General features: G+C 40.4%; 1 protein-coding gene across 1 annotated transcript in view; it reads left to right on the top strand.

Annotated features, from left to right (window-relative positions):
- Window positions 1–3364, top strand: part of gfra4b (GDNF family receptor alpha 4b) — a 42309-nt gene extending 38945 nt beyond the window's left edge. The window contains exons 7-8 of the mRNA XM_061079193.1: window positions 1690–1856; window positions 3224–3364. Coding sequence (XP_060935176.1) covers window positions 1690–1856; window positions 3224–3364 — 308 coding nt within the window. The remainder of the gene's footprint in view (window positions 1–1689; window positions 1857–3223) is intronic.
- The last annotated feature ends 10453 nt before the right edge of the window (window positions 3365–13817 follow it).

Below are 13817 nucleotides of genomic sequence, written 5' to 3'. Positions count from 1 at the left end.
TGTTTCCAGTCTTGACAGCTGAGATACACTCTATATCTATTCTAGTCTATTTCCAGGAAAACTAGGCCAGTAACAGTGAAACAATCCCAAATTGCACGTCACACAGTTTAAATCCTCTTTCATGCTGCCTTTACGTATAAAAACAGACATTTCAAATGATGTAATCGTCCTTGAACGTTTACTTCCATGCATCCTTTACGTTGGCTGTTAAGCAATAGATCCAATAGAGGGCAGCACAGAGAGGGGAGTTTCTGACAACAACAAACATGGCGACTGGAAGACGTTGTGACAACTCATGGAAAACTTCCTCATAAAACTGGTTATTTTAGACAATTGAAAACCTGAGCAATAATTTAGATTATCGTGATTAGCCAATGAGCCCAGTTCCAGCCCACTTACACTGTAAGCTCTCATGTACACCCTTTAGGACAAATACACATATAGTATAGTCGGCTCTAAAGAACAAAAAACTATCTTCGGCAAGCCCTAACCGATAGATATTCAACTATCGACCAACCATTTTAAAAGTTTGAGACAAAAAATAGTGTTGAACAATCCCTGGAAATCCAAGTTTCTAGCATGAATGGCGTAAAAGTAATGATTCAATTTGAACGTTTATTAGGGCTCTTACCCCCCTTTCCCCCCCCCCACATAAAGTCTCTATACATCCCCCCCTCCAACACCAGGTGCTGGAGGAGAAGTCAGGGGATCACACATGTTAGTCGGGGTTGCCATCTGGGACCCATGAACGATTCTATAAAAGTTAATGGTAAGCCATTGAGTATTGCCATGGACCCTCATGACCTAAATATACACTCAGGAGTTCAGGGCATACTTGAATATAATAACTGTAATTAACCTGCCGTTATATCAGGGTTCTGCAAATGCAAATCAGGAAAAGAAATATCAGTAGCCTACACAAAACATAAAACTGCATAAATAAATAAAACAATAACATGGATTACAGGTGAGCACATGAGATCATCTTATATCAGGACGTTACATCAGCCTCCATCCAGTGGGCCCACATGTGTGTTTTATAATTTATTGTGGCTTATGTTCTTCTGCCGAGTTTCCATATGCTAATTCTCAACCTAACACCTTTTCTCTTATTGCATCTGCTCTGTGTGAATGCGTAAGTTCTTTATTAATGCCCTCAGCGAGAATGGCATATATGCTGTATATGGAAAGATTAAGATTTTCATTGTAGTCGGTGACAGGCAGTTTCCTGAAGATAACGTTTGAATTTTATTACAAATATATATATATGTACAAATATACACATATATGTAAGTCAGACTGAACCTGTACACACATTGAGTATCTTTGCCGGGTGAATCTCTGGCCAGTCCTTCCTCGGGCCCCCAGCCTAGAGGAGATACAGAGAGGTCTCAGAGTTGTTTGGCCAGAGCAAATGGTCCAAGAGTTAATGAGGTCGATGTGGAGAGGCAGGTGCAGTTTGGTTACTTGGAGAGAATACTGATTATTTTCTATTTCTTCTTCTTTCTCTCTGCGGCTGCTGAGTAAACCCAAACTCACTCCGGCCTCGCAAAGGCTCTCATGCAAAATGCACAATTCGGAACCAAAGGCCATGATTGAATAAGACATGAGTGGACCTGGAAAAACATATCAAGACAATGCTGCAGAGGTCTAATAACATTCTTTCACCGGTTTTGTCTTGTGTTTCAGGGAACGCTCTCATGACGTTCGGAAGCGAGTCAGAGCTGCAGCCGACTCTGAGCCAGCCCAGCGCCCCCGGCCCCGGCCCCAGCAGCACAGAGAACAGGAGCACCACTTCTCCGCCACAGACCCTGGAGACCGTGAGGAACCTTCTGGACACAATCATCCCCACACAGGTGGGCAGTTTTCCGTCATGGTCGGCGGTCGCCTCAGCGGCTTCACACAGTCACACGTCCAGCAGGGAAACCTTTTCTCACACCAGGAGAAAACACTGCTCAGAAGTGCAGAGATGATAGACCGCCACTTTAAAATATTAAAGCCACCATGTGTGGAATCTGAGCACAGGGATAGAGTTGTGCAGTGTGTGTAATGATCGCAGCTGGATGAATCAGCAGGAAGAGGAGAACTGCTTTCTATGATTCAACACATAGTGGTTTTGTATTGCTTTTTCTTTACTTTGTCGCTGCAGTAGTGCAAAAATGTCGACTACGATGTTTTAGTGAGCAAACTATTAACACTTGGATGGTGGAACCACTACAATGCTGAGATTAGCACTTCACTACCCCACCAAGATAACAGACATGGAGGGGTGAGGACAATGAGCAGCGGTGTATGTGATATCCTAATGAAAATTCACTCATTATCTACTCACCACTTTGCCGATGGCGGGTTGGTTGAAGTGTTTGAGTCAACGAAACATGTTTTGAGTTAAAAGGGTAAACAGTGTTGCAGCCAGTCCAATGCAATTGAAATAAATGGGGATACATTTTCCAAACGCTTAAAAACATGAAGGCCCCCGGACATTCAAATTCCTCTCGTAACGGCATAGTTTACAGTGAACTATCCCTTTAATGTCCAAATTTATCTGCTGAGATTTTCCATTACGTCCATCTTGGAACACAATGCACATGGAGAATCGCACGAGGAGTAAAGAATCAAACATAATTACACGTGTAAATATTTGTTGGAACGACGAAGCTTGGTCTTTGGCATTTAGCAGATCATCTGTGTAAATCTCGCCAGCTGTGAAAGACAGAGAGCAATGATTGTTTAAAGGATCAATGTGCCTTTAGTGACGGCACAGAAGGAAATTTATGACTTGCCTGAAGTGACACAGTGACCATTTCATTAGGTAACTAACTCAGTGTGCTGAGATGCTACATTCCTCCATCATGGTCAACACCATATCTCCCCATGTTGAAAGTGTTATGAGATCTTCTTGGCTCATGTCCCACCCCATCACAAAATTTCATAAGAATCGGGTCAGTAGTTTTTGCGTCATTGTGCTGACAGACAGAGAAATACAGGTCCCGGGGGTCTTCTGACTGATTTAACTACAGCACTAACCTCCACAGCAGCCGAGCCACGGTCCTTGCTTTTACCTTAACCGCAGTATTAATCCTGACCTCCAGTTCGAAGATTAACCCTAAAAGACAATGTTTGTAGCCTGCTTTGGAAAGATAAGGCCTGCACTGGGCTATTCAAGAAAGGCTGGTCATAAACTGATCTCTCTCTCTCTCTCTCTCTCTCTCTCTCCTTCCAGGCCCTGGGGAATGAACTGCTGGTGGACCAGGCCACCCTTTCACCCAACAGCCTCCCCAACTCTGCTTCACCTCCCCGCCTAATGCTCCAAGCTGCCTTCATCCCTCTGTTGCTCCTTCATCTGCTAAGCAATGGACTCTAAAGAATGCGGTGGGGGGGGGGGGGGGGGGGAGCGGTCAGAGGACCCTGCTAACACCAAGGAGATGGGAGGACCAGTGCAGTTTAGAGGAAAAACGGACCGTGTGCTGTTCCTCCTGCCTGAATATGTACAGCAGTTCTTGTTTTCTCTAATTTTGTGTCTCAGTGGTCCAGGTCCGCCCGCTCGGGCTCTCACTCCAGAGAGCGTGAGGTCAGAGCCGGTCTGTACATTTGTACATTGTCATTGCGATCAAGTCGAGCCAAAACAAAGCCACGAGTACCGCTTTTGTGGACTAACCCAGCTATACCACAACTGTATCCATTTTCCAGAGTCATATATGATAAAACCTAAAGCAGACATGTGTGATACAAAGACATGGAGTAGGCCAGTAATCGTGTAGATTTGTATGGGGTTTACCAGTGGATTCTGTGTGCGAGCTCCACCTCAGCGCACAGTGATTAGAGAGCTGCTGTTGTATTCGGGGGCTTTAACGCCACTCTCCTCAAGCTCCTGAGAGAGGACCATTATTTCTGATCAATACTGGAATAGTGGAGTGAAGGAGAGACAATGGAGAGACATTTTGCCCAGACATCCCAGACAAAGCCCTGATTCTAAAATGTCCAGCAGCGCCGTCTAGAAGAGATGCGGCAAAACGGAGAGTGTAAGATCCACCCCGACAAAATAACCGTCCTCTCCGTCAAACTGTTCTGCCCTTTGTCAAACTTTCTCACGTCACCTTGTTGGTTATTGCTAAGGCTGCAGTAGCTATTCAGAAAAACACAAGTCCTTGGTCTTCATCGGCAAAGTGGTTGAACCTGAAAGGAAATAATCAGAAAAGCAGCAACTCTTTACCTGCAGCTGCTTTACTATGTGTTTGTGAACGTAACACACTTTTATGTCTCACTGTGTATATGAACATTGTTAAATGAGGCTCTGAGTTCTGGTCCCAGAGAGGAACGTGAATGGTCTGGTGCCACCACCAGTCCAGAGCCTGTGCGAGATCAAACCATTGTGAATGATTCAGAAATGTCTGTTCTGGGAACATGCCAGAGAATTCTGAACAGGACCAGAGGTGCTGCAAATAAATGTTCTTGGATCATTATGTTTACTCATTTGCATCATTCTTGTTTTTTTTTAAAGGACAAATGCTTCGGTTGGTTCTGTTGAAGCGAAAACTTAGTTTCTACTTATGAGGAAATCGAAGCAACACAAACCTACACTCACACGACCTCCAGTGGTCCTCTCCAGTGTATTAGTTTAAATGAGAATATACCGGGATTTACAGAATAACAAATTGTGACCTCAAGCCAGCTTCTTCACTTCAGTGTTATACTTATACTGTATATATCTTGTATTTTTCTTGAATTTGAGGCCCAAATTTCCACCATAAAGACATTACGACATGCTACCATACAAGTATTGTATTTGTTATTTTTAATGTATCCGTTACCTGAACATTACTTCCACCGTTTAATCTTTAATCACCGCAATTACCGTGATGAGTTGGTTGATACTGTTCAGCATCGACCAAAGTCAGCAGGTCTCCAAGATGCAGGCGAAGCAAGTCACTATAATCGTGATACAACCTTTTCATCCTGTTTCATCACTGCAACATCTCACACATGATGATAAGGTCTGTATTTTACATATGGTACAGTACAGTTTATTGCCATTCACCCATTCACACACACGTATTCATACAGTGCATCTATAAGCTGCACTTTTCTTCTCTGAGGGGCAGTTCGGGGTTCAGTATCTTGCCCAAGGACACTTCAGCAGGCGGATGGGGAAGACTGGGACCGTCGACCTTCTGGCTAGAGGACGACCGCTCTGCCCCCTCGGCCACATGACAAGTTGCTGTGTTTGTTCATAATTCAATATTGTTTCCTAAAAAGATCAAGACATGAAAATAGCTTGAATTATACTCTGAGGGAAAAGCGGCGACTCTGAGTGATGTCTGCTGACAATAACCCAGAACTTTCCACTGTGTCACTGTTGACATTTTGCCTTTAGTTTGCTGGAAACAGAAAATTACACCAGTAATCAAGTCACGACAGCCCACATGATTAACACCTGACTGTGACACAGGGTGATGTTATTATCCTGTGAGTCAAATGTGAGATAGAAACAATCAGCGCAGTCAGGGATCCTGAATGTGTGCGGCAAGAGGAAAAAACACTGCAAGAAAAAACAATGAGAAGCTGCCGCTATTTCCTAGACTTAAACAGTGTCTGTGTGATTAAACATTATGCTCTTCTTCTACTGTATCCACTTAGTATTTAAGGTATTGGACATATTGAGATTTTGATATGATGATTATATGGAAAATTAACATTAGTTTTACAATTCTCCCTGAAGGTAACATGAATTCTGTTTCTAATTTAATGCTGATCCATGCAGTTGGTGGGAAGAGTCTGGACCAAAAGTGAGCGACCAACCAATCATCAGGCCAACACTGAAATCCTCCAGCCATGCACCTAGCAAGGCTGAGGACTGGAAACATGATTCACATTAGCAAACACCACAACAATTGTGGCTTATTGCAACTTTAATCAAATTTCCGATGGTTATATTCAGACCAAAGTTCCTGTTTGTTGGTGTACATCAGGTTGTATGTGTTTTGTTTAAGGCTTCTCCTTTAAGCACTTAACAAATAATCACTTATGAAATTGATATCTTTGAATTCATATTAATGAGTCGAGAGCCACACATTTTAAATAAGAAATGAACAATTGCAATGGGATTTGTTTTAATACAAACCACCCATGGCTCTTTTTAGGGATAATTATTTCCGTGCTGATTATGTTTTTAATAACTCATTTATCATTCGATATATGAAAAGTCCACAAAATAGTGAAAAATGGCCCAAGGTGTTGGTTAACTTAGTATAATTAACAGACCCAAAGCCCTGAAGATATTTTATTCCAACAAGTAAATGTTTGTGCTTCTTGTTCTTTGTTTGTTTTTTACTTGGTGTAATAATTTAAATAGTTAATCAATCAAAACTGTTGCAGATTAATAGTCTTTCGTTATTAACTCATTGTTTCAGATCTGTTTCCACCTCTGCAGCAGAGTTTGAAACAAAATGATTCATGTACATACAGTTTGGTTCATTTTCTATATCACACTATGGTCACATTTTGACTACAACCTTTATTTTGTATGCTTTACTATAAACAATCCAACAAAAACCAAAGTTTATTTTTGTTCCTGCCAAAGCTGATCTAAAAGTAAACAACACTTTTCAGTGTAGAAAATAGTAGAAAAATAAACACTCGGGAAAACTGATATAAAAGTTATCAAGCTCTGCTTAGGAAGAGAAACTTAGTCAGGTGGATCCAAGTTGTCAGAGGCTCAGAGTTATGACGCCTGTAGAAATTCTTTACTCAGTATTAGACCCTGGTAATATGGATTTATGGTGGTTGATGCTGATACTGATATTGCAAAACAATGTATGATAACAATATATCGGCCAATATATACAATAAAAACAATTGGTAATGATTCCTAAGATGTCGTTATTAAACCCTTATATAAAGAAATCTAATTGAGGCTAGATATTTTACATTTAGAAATGTATCTTATAATTACATATACATTAAATGTAAGCACAACATTTCTGCATCGTTTAATATGTAAAAAAAAAAAAGAATGTTTATCATGAATGTCAATATCGATACGTCTGTAAAATGATCGTTCAACCGATAAATAAAGATTTGATTCTTTGGTTAGTAGATAAAAGTTGTAGCAGCAGTCACATTTTGAAATGTCCTCCTAACCTTTGTGACAACGTCTCATGGATAGAAAGAATTCTCACGTCTTTCCTCACGCTATCAAAACTCTGTGAAGACTACACCTTGTCTGCATCCTGTAGATATACTGCACCACGGGCATTGACAATGAAGTCAGCTCCAGCAGTAAGTTCAAAAAGCCCTGAGCACTGCAGGGAGGAACTGTGCTCATTATACTACAAGAGCAGATGAGGAACAGGTTGCTGCGATGAATCTGAATGCTCAGAATACGATCTGCTGAGCTGATCTATCCCAGACTCATCACTCCACGATTGATGCAGTTTCATTTTTCCGTGTGCAGCGTTCTGGAAAAAACAAACATAGTTTAGAGTCATATCTTCCCGCTGATGACCCGTGACACAATTTATAAAGCCGGAGCCTCACTGCCATAAAACCTGTAATTATAAGCAGAGTGTGCGTGTCAAGATTAAGAATCTCCCACAGAAAACTTCACGGAGCTCATGAAATATGTAAATAAGAAGGAATGTAATCTGAACGCGTCTTATGAAGGCGAATTCACATCTATCGTAGAAAAACCATTTTGTTTCCCTGTGTTAGTCACAGCTCATCGACAGAGATTGTGGTTGATTACATCCTGTATCACATAATACAAGAAGAGGCTATTTGTGTTTCATAAATGTTTGTGTTAATGAAACTAAATACAAACAGGCTGATATAAAGACTTTATGAATGACAACAGAAAATTAGGGAAATGAGGCTGCTTAAATGACATGAAATTAACAATTCAATTCATACTTAAAATGCTCCATGACTTAAATTCAGCGAGACACTTTGGCACAGTCGACACATATTTAAAGCGGAATGTGACCCAGTGGACACATTTTCACATCATTCTGTCCTGGAAAGCTGCACATTCATCACAAACAGCAGCCTTTGCAAACAAGGGTTGTGTTTTTATTACATGATGAACCAATAAAATTCAAGAAAGCATCTTTTCAAACATTGTCCTGTTGAAAAAATATGTTTGTGCACAATTTGGCGTTTTGGAGAATATGGAATTGCCACCTAAGAATATTTCCTTTATGTTATGTTGTTAAAATACATACATTTGAGAGTGGTATATATCTTGCAACCCCTTATATTAACATTTTTTTGTTTGAGGTCAGAAATATGAATGAATAAATCACATATATGTCAGTGTTTTAGTAATATCTATGTGATTCCAACAGTTTACTACAATATTGCAAGTGGCTGTCAAAGCTACTTATCCTCTTGAATGCATGAGGTGTCGCTAATGTTTGTGAACAAGAAATTCATCAATAAGGATAAAGGCTTCTATTATTTTGTTCACCCTAAGGATAAAATGTTGTATAACATATTACAATATTCATATTTTCTGCAGCACCTCAAACTACATCCTCCAAATGATTTTATAATTATGTAGTTAAATCTACTCTATAAAACAGATTCAATAAAACTTGTAAATAATCCCCTCCATGACTGAGGATTTACTACAGGGTAGTTTTATTAGGCTGCATTATAGTGAGATGTATTTAATGTACATAAAACACCAGACCGTAGGTGGGAGCCGATAAACATTACACCTTGTGATTAGTCCGACTGTGAAGATCTTTGCCCTCAACATTTTATGTACAAATAACAGCAGCCATTAGAGATGCTGTAACCTGCACCGCTTGAATAACAATGGGCGAGAATGGAAAGTCATTACGTGTGAGACCTAATGAATTATTTACAAATTAATCGTCACCTTTATTAACCAGGGGTTTCAAATCATATCCATTATTGAACGAGACAGTTACTGCGAGAATTAATGCATCTAAACTCGGTGCAGAATAAAACTTTGCTCATCACTGACGAGAAGCTTTTTCAGGACTCATCATACATGAATCATCAGCTGTCACGTCCCCCACACTGTCGAGGGCTAAAGCTTCATGTTTTAATCCACTGGATGGATATTTGTACATCTACCTTCACTGGGTATTTCATGGGATGATGCTGGTATGGACTCATACTTCGAGGTGCAAGATTTTCAAATATTTATGAACACAACCTGCGCAGGCTATGAAGGGCTTTCCAGGAACCTTGTATAATTCAGTGTTAACGTTTGTCCATTAAAAGGAATTGCGGTTAAAAAAATGTATAGATTTAATGTCATTTTGAAACAATGATGGCTCACTGTGTCTTTAGGTTTTCTCATTTATTTGCATTTTTTTCTGAAGCACAAAACAAGGAACGTGACGTCATCCACTGCTTCTTTCTTTGTAAAGTGCCCTCTATTTTTCTATAGATTCCATTTGTGTGCTGGAGACCATCACTGGGATTAACTCGCCCCTTGCCCCTCCATTCACAGCACTCTCAAGCCAATGGAGCCTCTGAATCCAGCACCGATCAATAGCAACAATCAAATGTTGCTCTGGGGTGTTGATGCCTCCTGCCATTTACCACTGGATCATTTTACCTGCAACACATCCAAGACATTTTCACCACTGTGGTATTTTCAGACTCCATTCAGTCTCCACGGTTTCTTTCCGCATCTTGTGTTTGGGAGGAAGAATTGAAATTGATTCCTCCTGCTAATTGCTTTAAACAATGCAACAAAGTAAAGCCGAGGCTTGTATGTCAACTTCATTTGCTCACCACTTTTCCTCACCGACATGATGACTCGTTAGCAGCCGCCGCATGATTCTACTTCCAATGACGAACGTGATTAAAACTCACTGCAATCAACAACAAAGCCCATTCAAGGCTCATCCTTAGAACACAGCACGGGCTGTAAATCAAGCTGTACGGAGGGAGAGCGGGTAATGAAACAAAGAGGAACAGGGTTTCAACGTTTCACTCCAAAAAAGACAAACTATTTAGTACGACAGATGAATATCATATGAGTGACAGAATTACTTGATAATTGAAGAAAAGGTGAGATAGTGTAGGTGAGAATAACACTTCAAGTGGGATGCCACTTGCAAGACAACAACATTTCAGTTTTCCACTAATTGGTAGTTGTATTAATTAACTCATTTCCGTATCGTCGAAAAATAAATACTTATGGACACATCCCAAACTACAATGGCCCTCAGTTCAGCGCATACCTCCACTAAGGCCCAACAGTCCCCCTATGAAAACCACTTTAAATTCTCAAGATCCAGATTTTTATTTGGATCTGCACCAAATTCCACACAATCATAAATATCAGTCCCCTGATTATTTCATCAATATCCATAATTATTCTCAGAGAAATCAAGGAAAATGCTGAAAAACAACCCACCTCACAATGCTTAAGAAAGTTAAAATACAATTCCTGGATACGGCCCCTTGTGGTAATCCAGAAACATGGAAGAGAGAACGAAAGAAGTAGAATTAAACGTATGTTAATAAAATCAAAACCTAGTTAAATCTATCTTTAAGACCTAGTACATAAAATGTTAAGATATTTAAGACTTTGTGAGGCCTACATATTAAATGATGACTTTTTTTCTAGACTATTGAAGAACCAGCAGAAGCCCTGATGAAGAGTGGCTCCAAACTGTGTGTCCACACCACGTCCTCTGTCTTGAAGTCTGTAATCCCCACAAAGGGGCTTGTTTACTCACTGTGGCTTTTAATCAGTGTAACCCAGTACTAATAATCTGTTTGAAGGTCATCAACATGTTTCCCTGCACGAGTCCCATTCTGCTGCTGTCCAGTCCTCGCAGCGAGGCAGATCTAATGCAAAGCCATTATTACTCTACAGTGTGACACTTGTAATCCTCTCCTCTAAAGCACGGATATCCTTAGGTGAGCATCACGCTTTGTGTGGTTTTTGTAGACTTCTCCCAGGTTAATGTGTAATTATGTCAGGAAATTTGGATTTGTTTGACGTAATCATAAACCTCATTGGCTCCATTTCTACATCCCCCTCCCCATTTGTGGATCTACTCTTCACGTGCAGTGGGGAATTTATTTGTAGGACAAAGCTGTCTACCTGTCTCCATGAGCTGGAAACTGTTTTGCATATTTCGATGCAGATACACTCCTCCAGATGTACAAGTACGTTCACATTTGTGTGCTGTGTCTGTAGGCAAATCTGTCTTTTCATGCATATGTGTGTGTGAGGCATGTAGGCGTACGTCTGCGGACATCTGTTTTTGTGTCTGTGATCTGTGTGTATCCATGCATATCTCTGTCTTTGTGTGTTTGCATGAATGCACATGCACACATCTGTCTTGTAAAGGTAGCGAGGGGCTCAGTGTACCTACAGTAATGCAAACAAGGATGTGTCCTGGGTTTGCAGGTTCATGTGATCGCGGAGGTTTGACTCTCACTGTGTATGAATCCTTGTTACAGTGGCCAGCAGCTGCACAGTGGAAGACTCCTCCGTGTCGCTGAGCAGGACAGTGTCGGAGGGGGAGCAGCTGGACAGCAGCGACTGCCCACCACTCACAAATCCCTCACTGGCTTCGAACCCCCCTGGGCCTTGGTGGGAGCCTCATGCGAGCTCAGAAGATTGCTTGATACTTGAAATCATCTCCGTGGTGGCTGTTTTCTAAGTGAATGGCTCTCCTCCAGAGGCACTTTCACAATTACTGCCACAGTATTTAATGGCGAGTTGGTTCAGACTTGTAACAGCGACACACAATCACAGTAAAATGCAGAGCTCACTCACTCCCACCCAGTAAAGAAATGAGACAGTTTTCCCATCAAGTAACTATAATTATTGGTCATTTTATTCTAAGAACATTTTGGCCACTGGGTGCAGACTCTCCACTTCCTCCCATTGTTCAAAAAGTATATGGGAAACACCATCTTGAGTTGCTGGCGTCATTTAAAAACCAGAGACTGTACAGAAGTGATCATGATGTTGATGGTATTTTCCACTTAATCTATCGCAATCCAGTCTCAGCTGACAATCATGATGTATCAACCCATTTTATAAGATCAAATAACTAATTAAAACCAAACTGGCAGAAAGAATGTTTGTGCTTTCTTTGACTTTTTAGTTTGGTCAATATCCCATTCAGTAACATGGAGGAGGCAGGGTTTATTACCTATACAGCAGCCAGCCACCAGAGGGCGATCAAGATGATTCCACTACGGTCTATGTTACCAGCTGCCAAGGTGAATATGTTAGTAAAACACATCCACATCACATAGATCAGGGGTAACACAAGCATAAGGGCTGCGGCTGATTATTATTTCATTATTGATTAATCTAATGATACGTTTCTCAGTTAATCATTCTCTCTAGAAATATGAAAACAATAGCAAAATAAATACCTGTTGAAAGGTAATTTTTAAAAATGGCTTGTTTTATATGACAGTCACTACAAACCTGTAATTATTCAGTTTACTATTATTCATGAGAAATAAAAGTGTCTTATTTACTGCACCTGCCACGTGCTGATAATGTTAAAAGAAAAAGGATTCAGGCATTTGAAGATGTACGGTACAGTTACATTGTGCAATAGCAATATGAGTCACAATTTACTTTTTCAAAACATTGCAGGTTATTCAGCAACTGAAACTAAAACAGGTCTGGTTGCCCATCACGTTTCGATGGAGCATAATAACACATAACCTGTAGTTGTAGAGTTCTGTAGACAGGTATGTCAAAGCATCAGGAGGCGTCAGTCTCACACTGACCTCAACTCCCCTCCAGTTATTCTGACACAACAACACACCTTTTATCTGAATGTGCAGTTACACCTCAAACAAAGGCTCAGTTTTTCTGATATTCTCTATTGTTTCTCAACAGCGGCAGCAGGTGGCACTGATCTCCCCCACCCACCACCACCTCCTTGCACAAACTCATGAAATGAAATCTATACCCCTGATAGGCTGATGCTACAGTACAGGGATGAGCTGCAGATAAGCCAGCTGGCAGCTTTGCACTTCTCACCCCTTATGACATTTCAAAAATGCCATCCACAATCATCCCTTGGCTTAAATCATGTCCCACCGCCACGGAGTCACAGGCGCACTTTAATCTCTACAGGACAGCTGTTTTACATAAGGCAATTATTGTGTAAGGACTGAATTTCAAATTTGGGCCAAAAAATCCAATGTGGGACCACTTCACTTTGCATTTAAGATCAAATAAGTATTGATTATTAACAGGAGCTGACCATTCAGAATGGGCAGTTGATGAATAAAGGGAGGACCCAAATTTAACAATACGATGCAAGTAAATAATCCAGACATATAAGGCAAATACAGACTAAAGTGGGGAAGTTAGTTTCAGATTGGATATTTGAGAGACAGGGCTTTGGGGACCATTCATTAATTCACATTTTAGTGCACCGTTTTTTTATAGCTTCAAATTATCAGATATTGTTGCCAAACAGGACACAACTTTTTTTTATTTGATGTCAGTGTGTTCTTTATTTTGGATTATTATAAATATCTAAAAATACTTTTTTAATAGATTGCATTTTATTAGACTCCAAACCGATACCAAATTGTATTGCAGCCCCACACATAGTTTTCTGGATTGTAATATTTCTTATATTTTATATGAATACTAGTATTCAAAAAAAATATTATTTCAAACAAAGGCTGAATTGTCTTATTACCTTATATACACCAGACGGACATCCTAGTTAGTTGTTCAGAACTGATAATATTTTATATGAATAATAATGTTTTTCAATAGCTACCATGCCAGGAATCAGTTGATGTTCCCTCCTGTGATCCAGAGTGAATGTCTG

The sequence above is a fragment of the Limanda limanda genome, chromosome 10 (assembly GCF_963576545.1).
Source record: "Limanda limanda chromosome 10, fLimLim1.1, whole genome shotgun sequence".
Classification (NCBI taxonomy): Eukaryota; Metazoa; Chordata; class Actinopteri; order Pleuronectiformes; family Pleuronectidae; genus Limanda; species Limanda limanda.
Note: the sequence above shows the minus strand (reverse complement) of the source record. Positions and strands in the feature narration are given on the sequence as shown.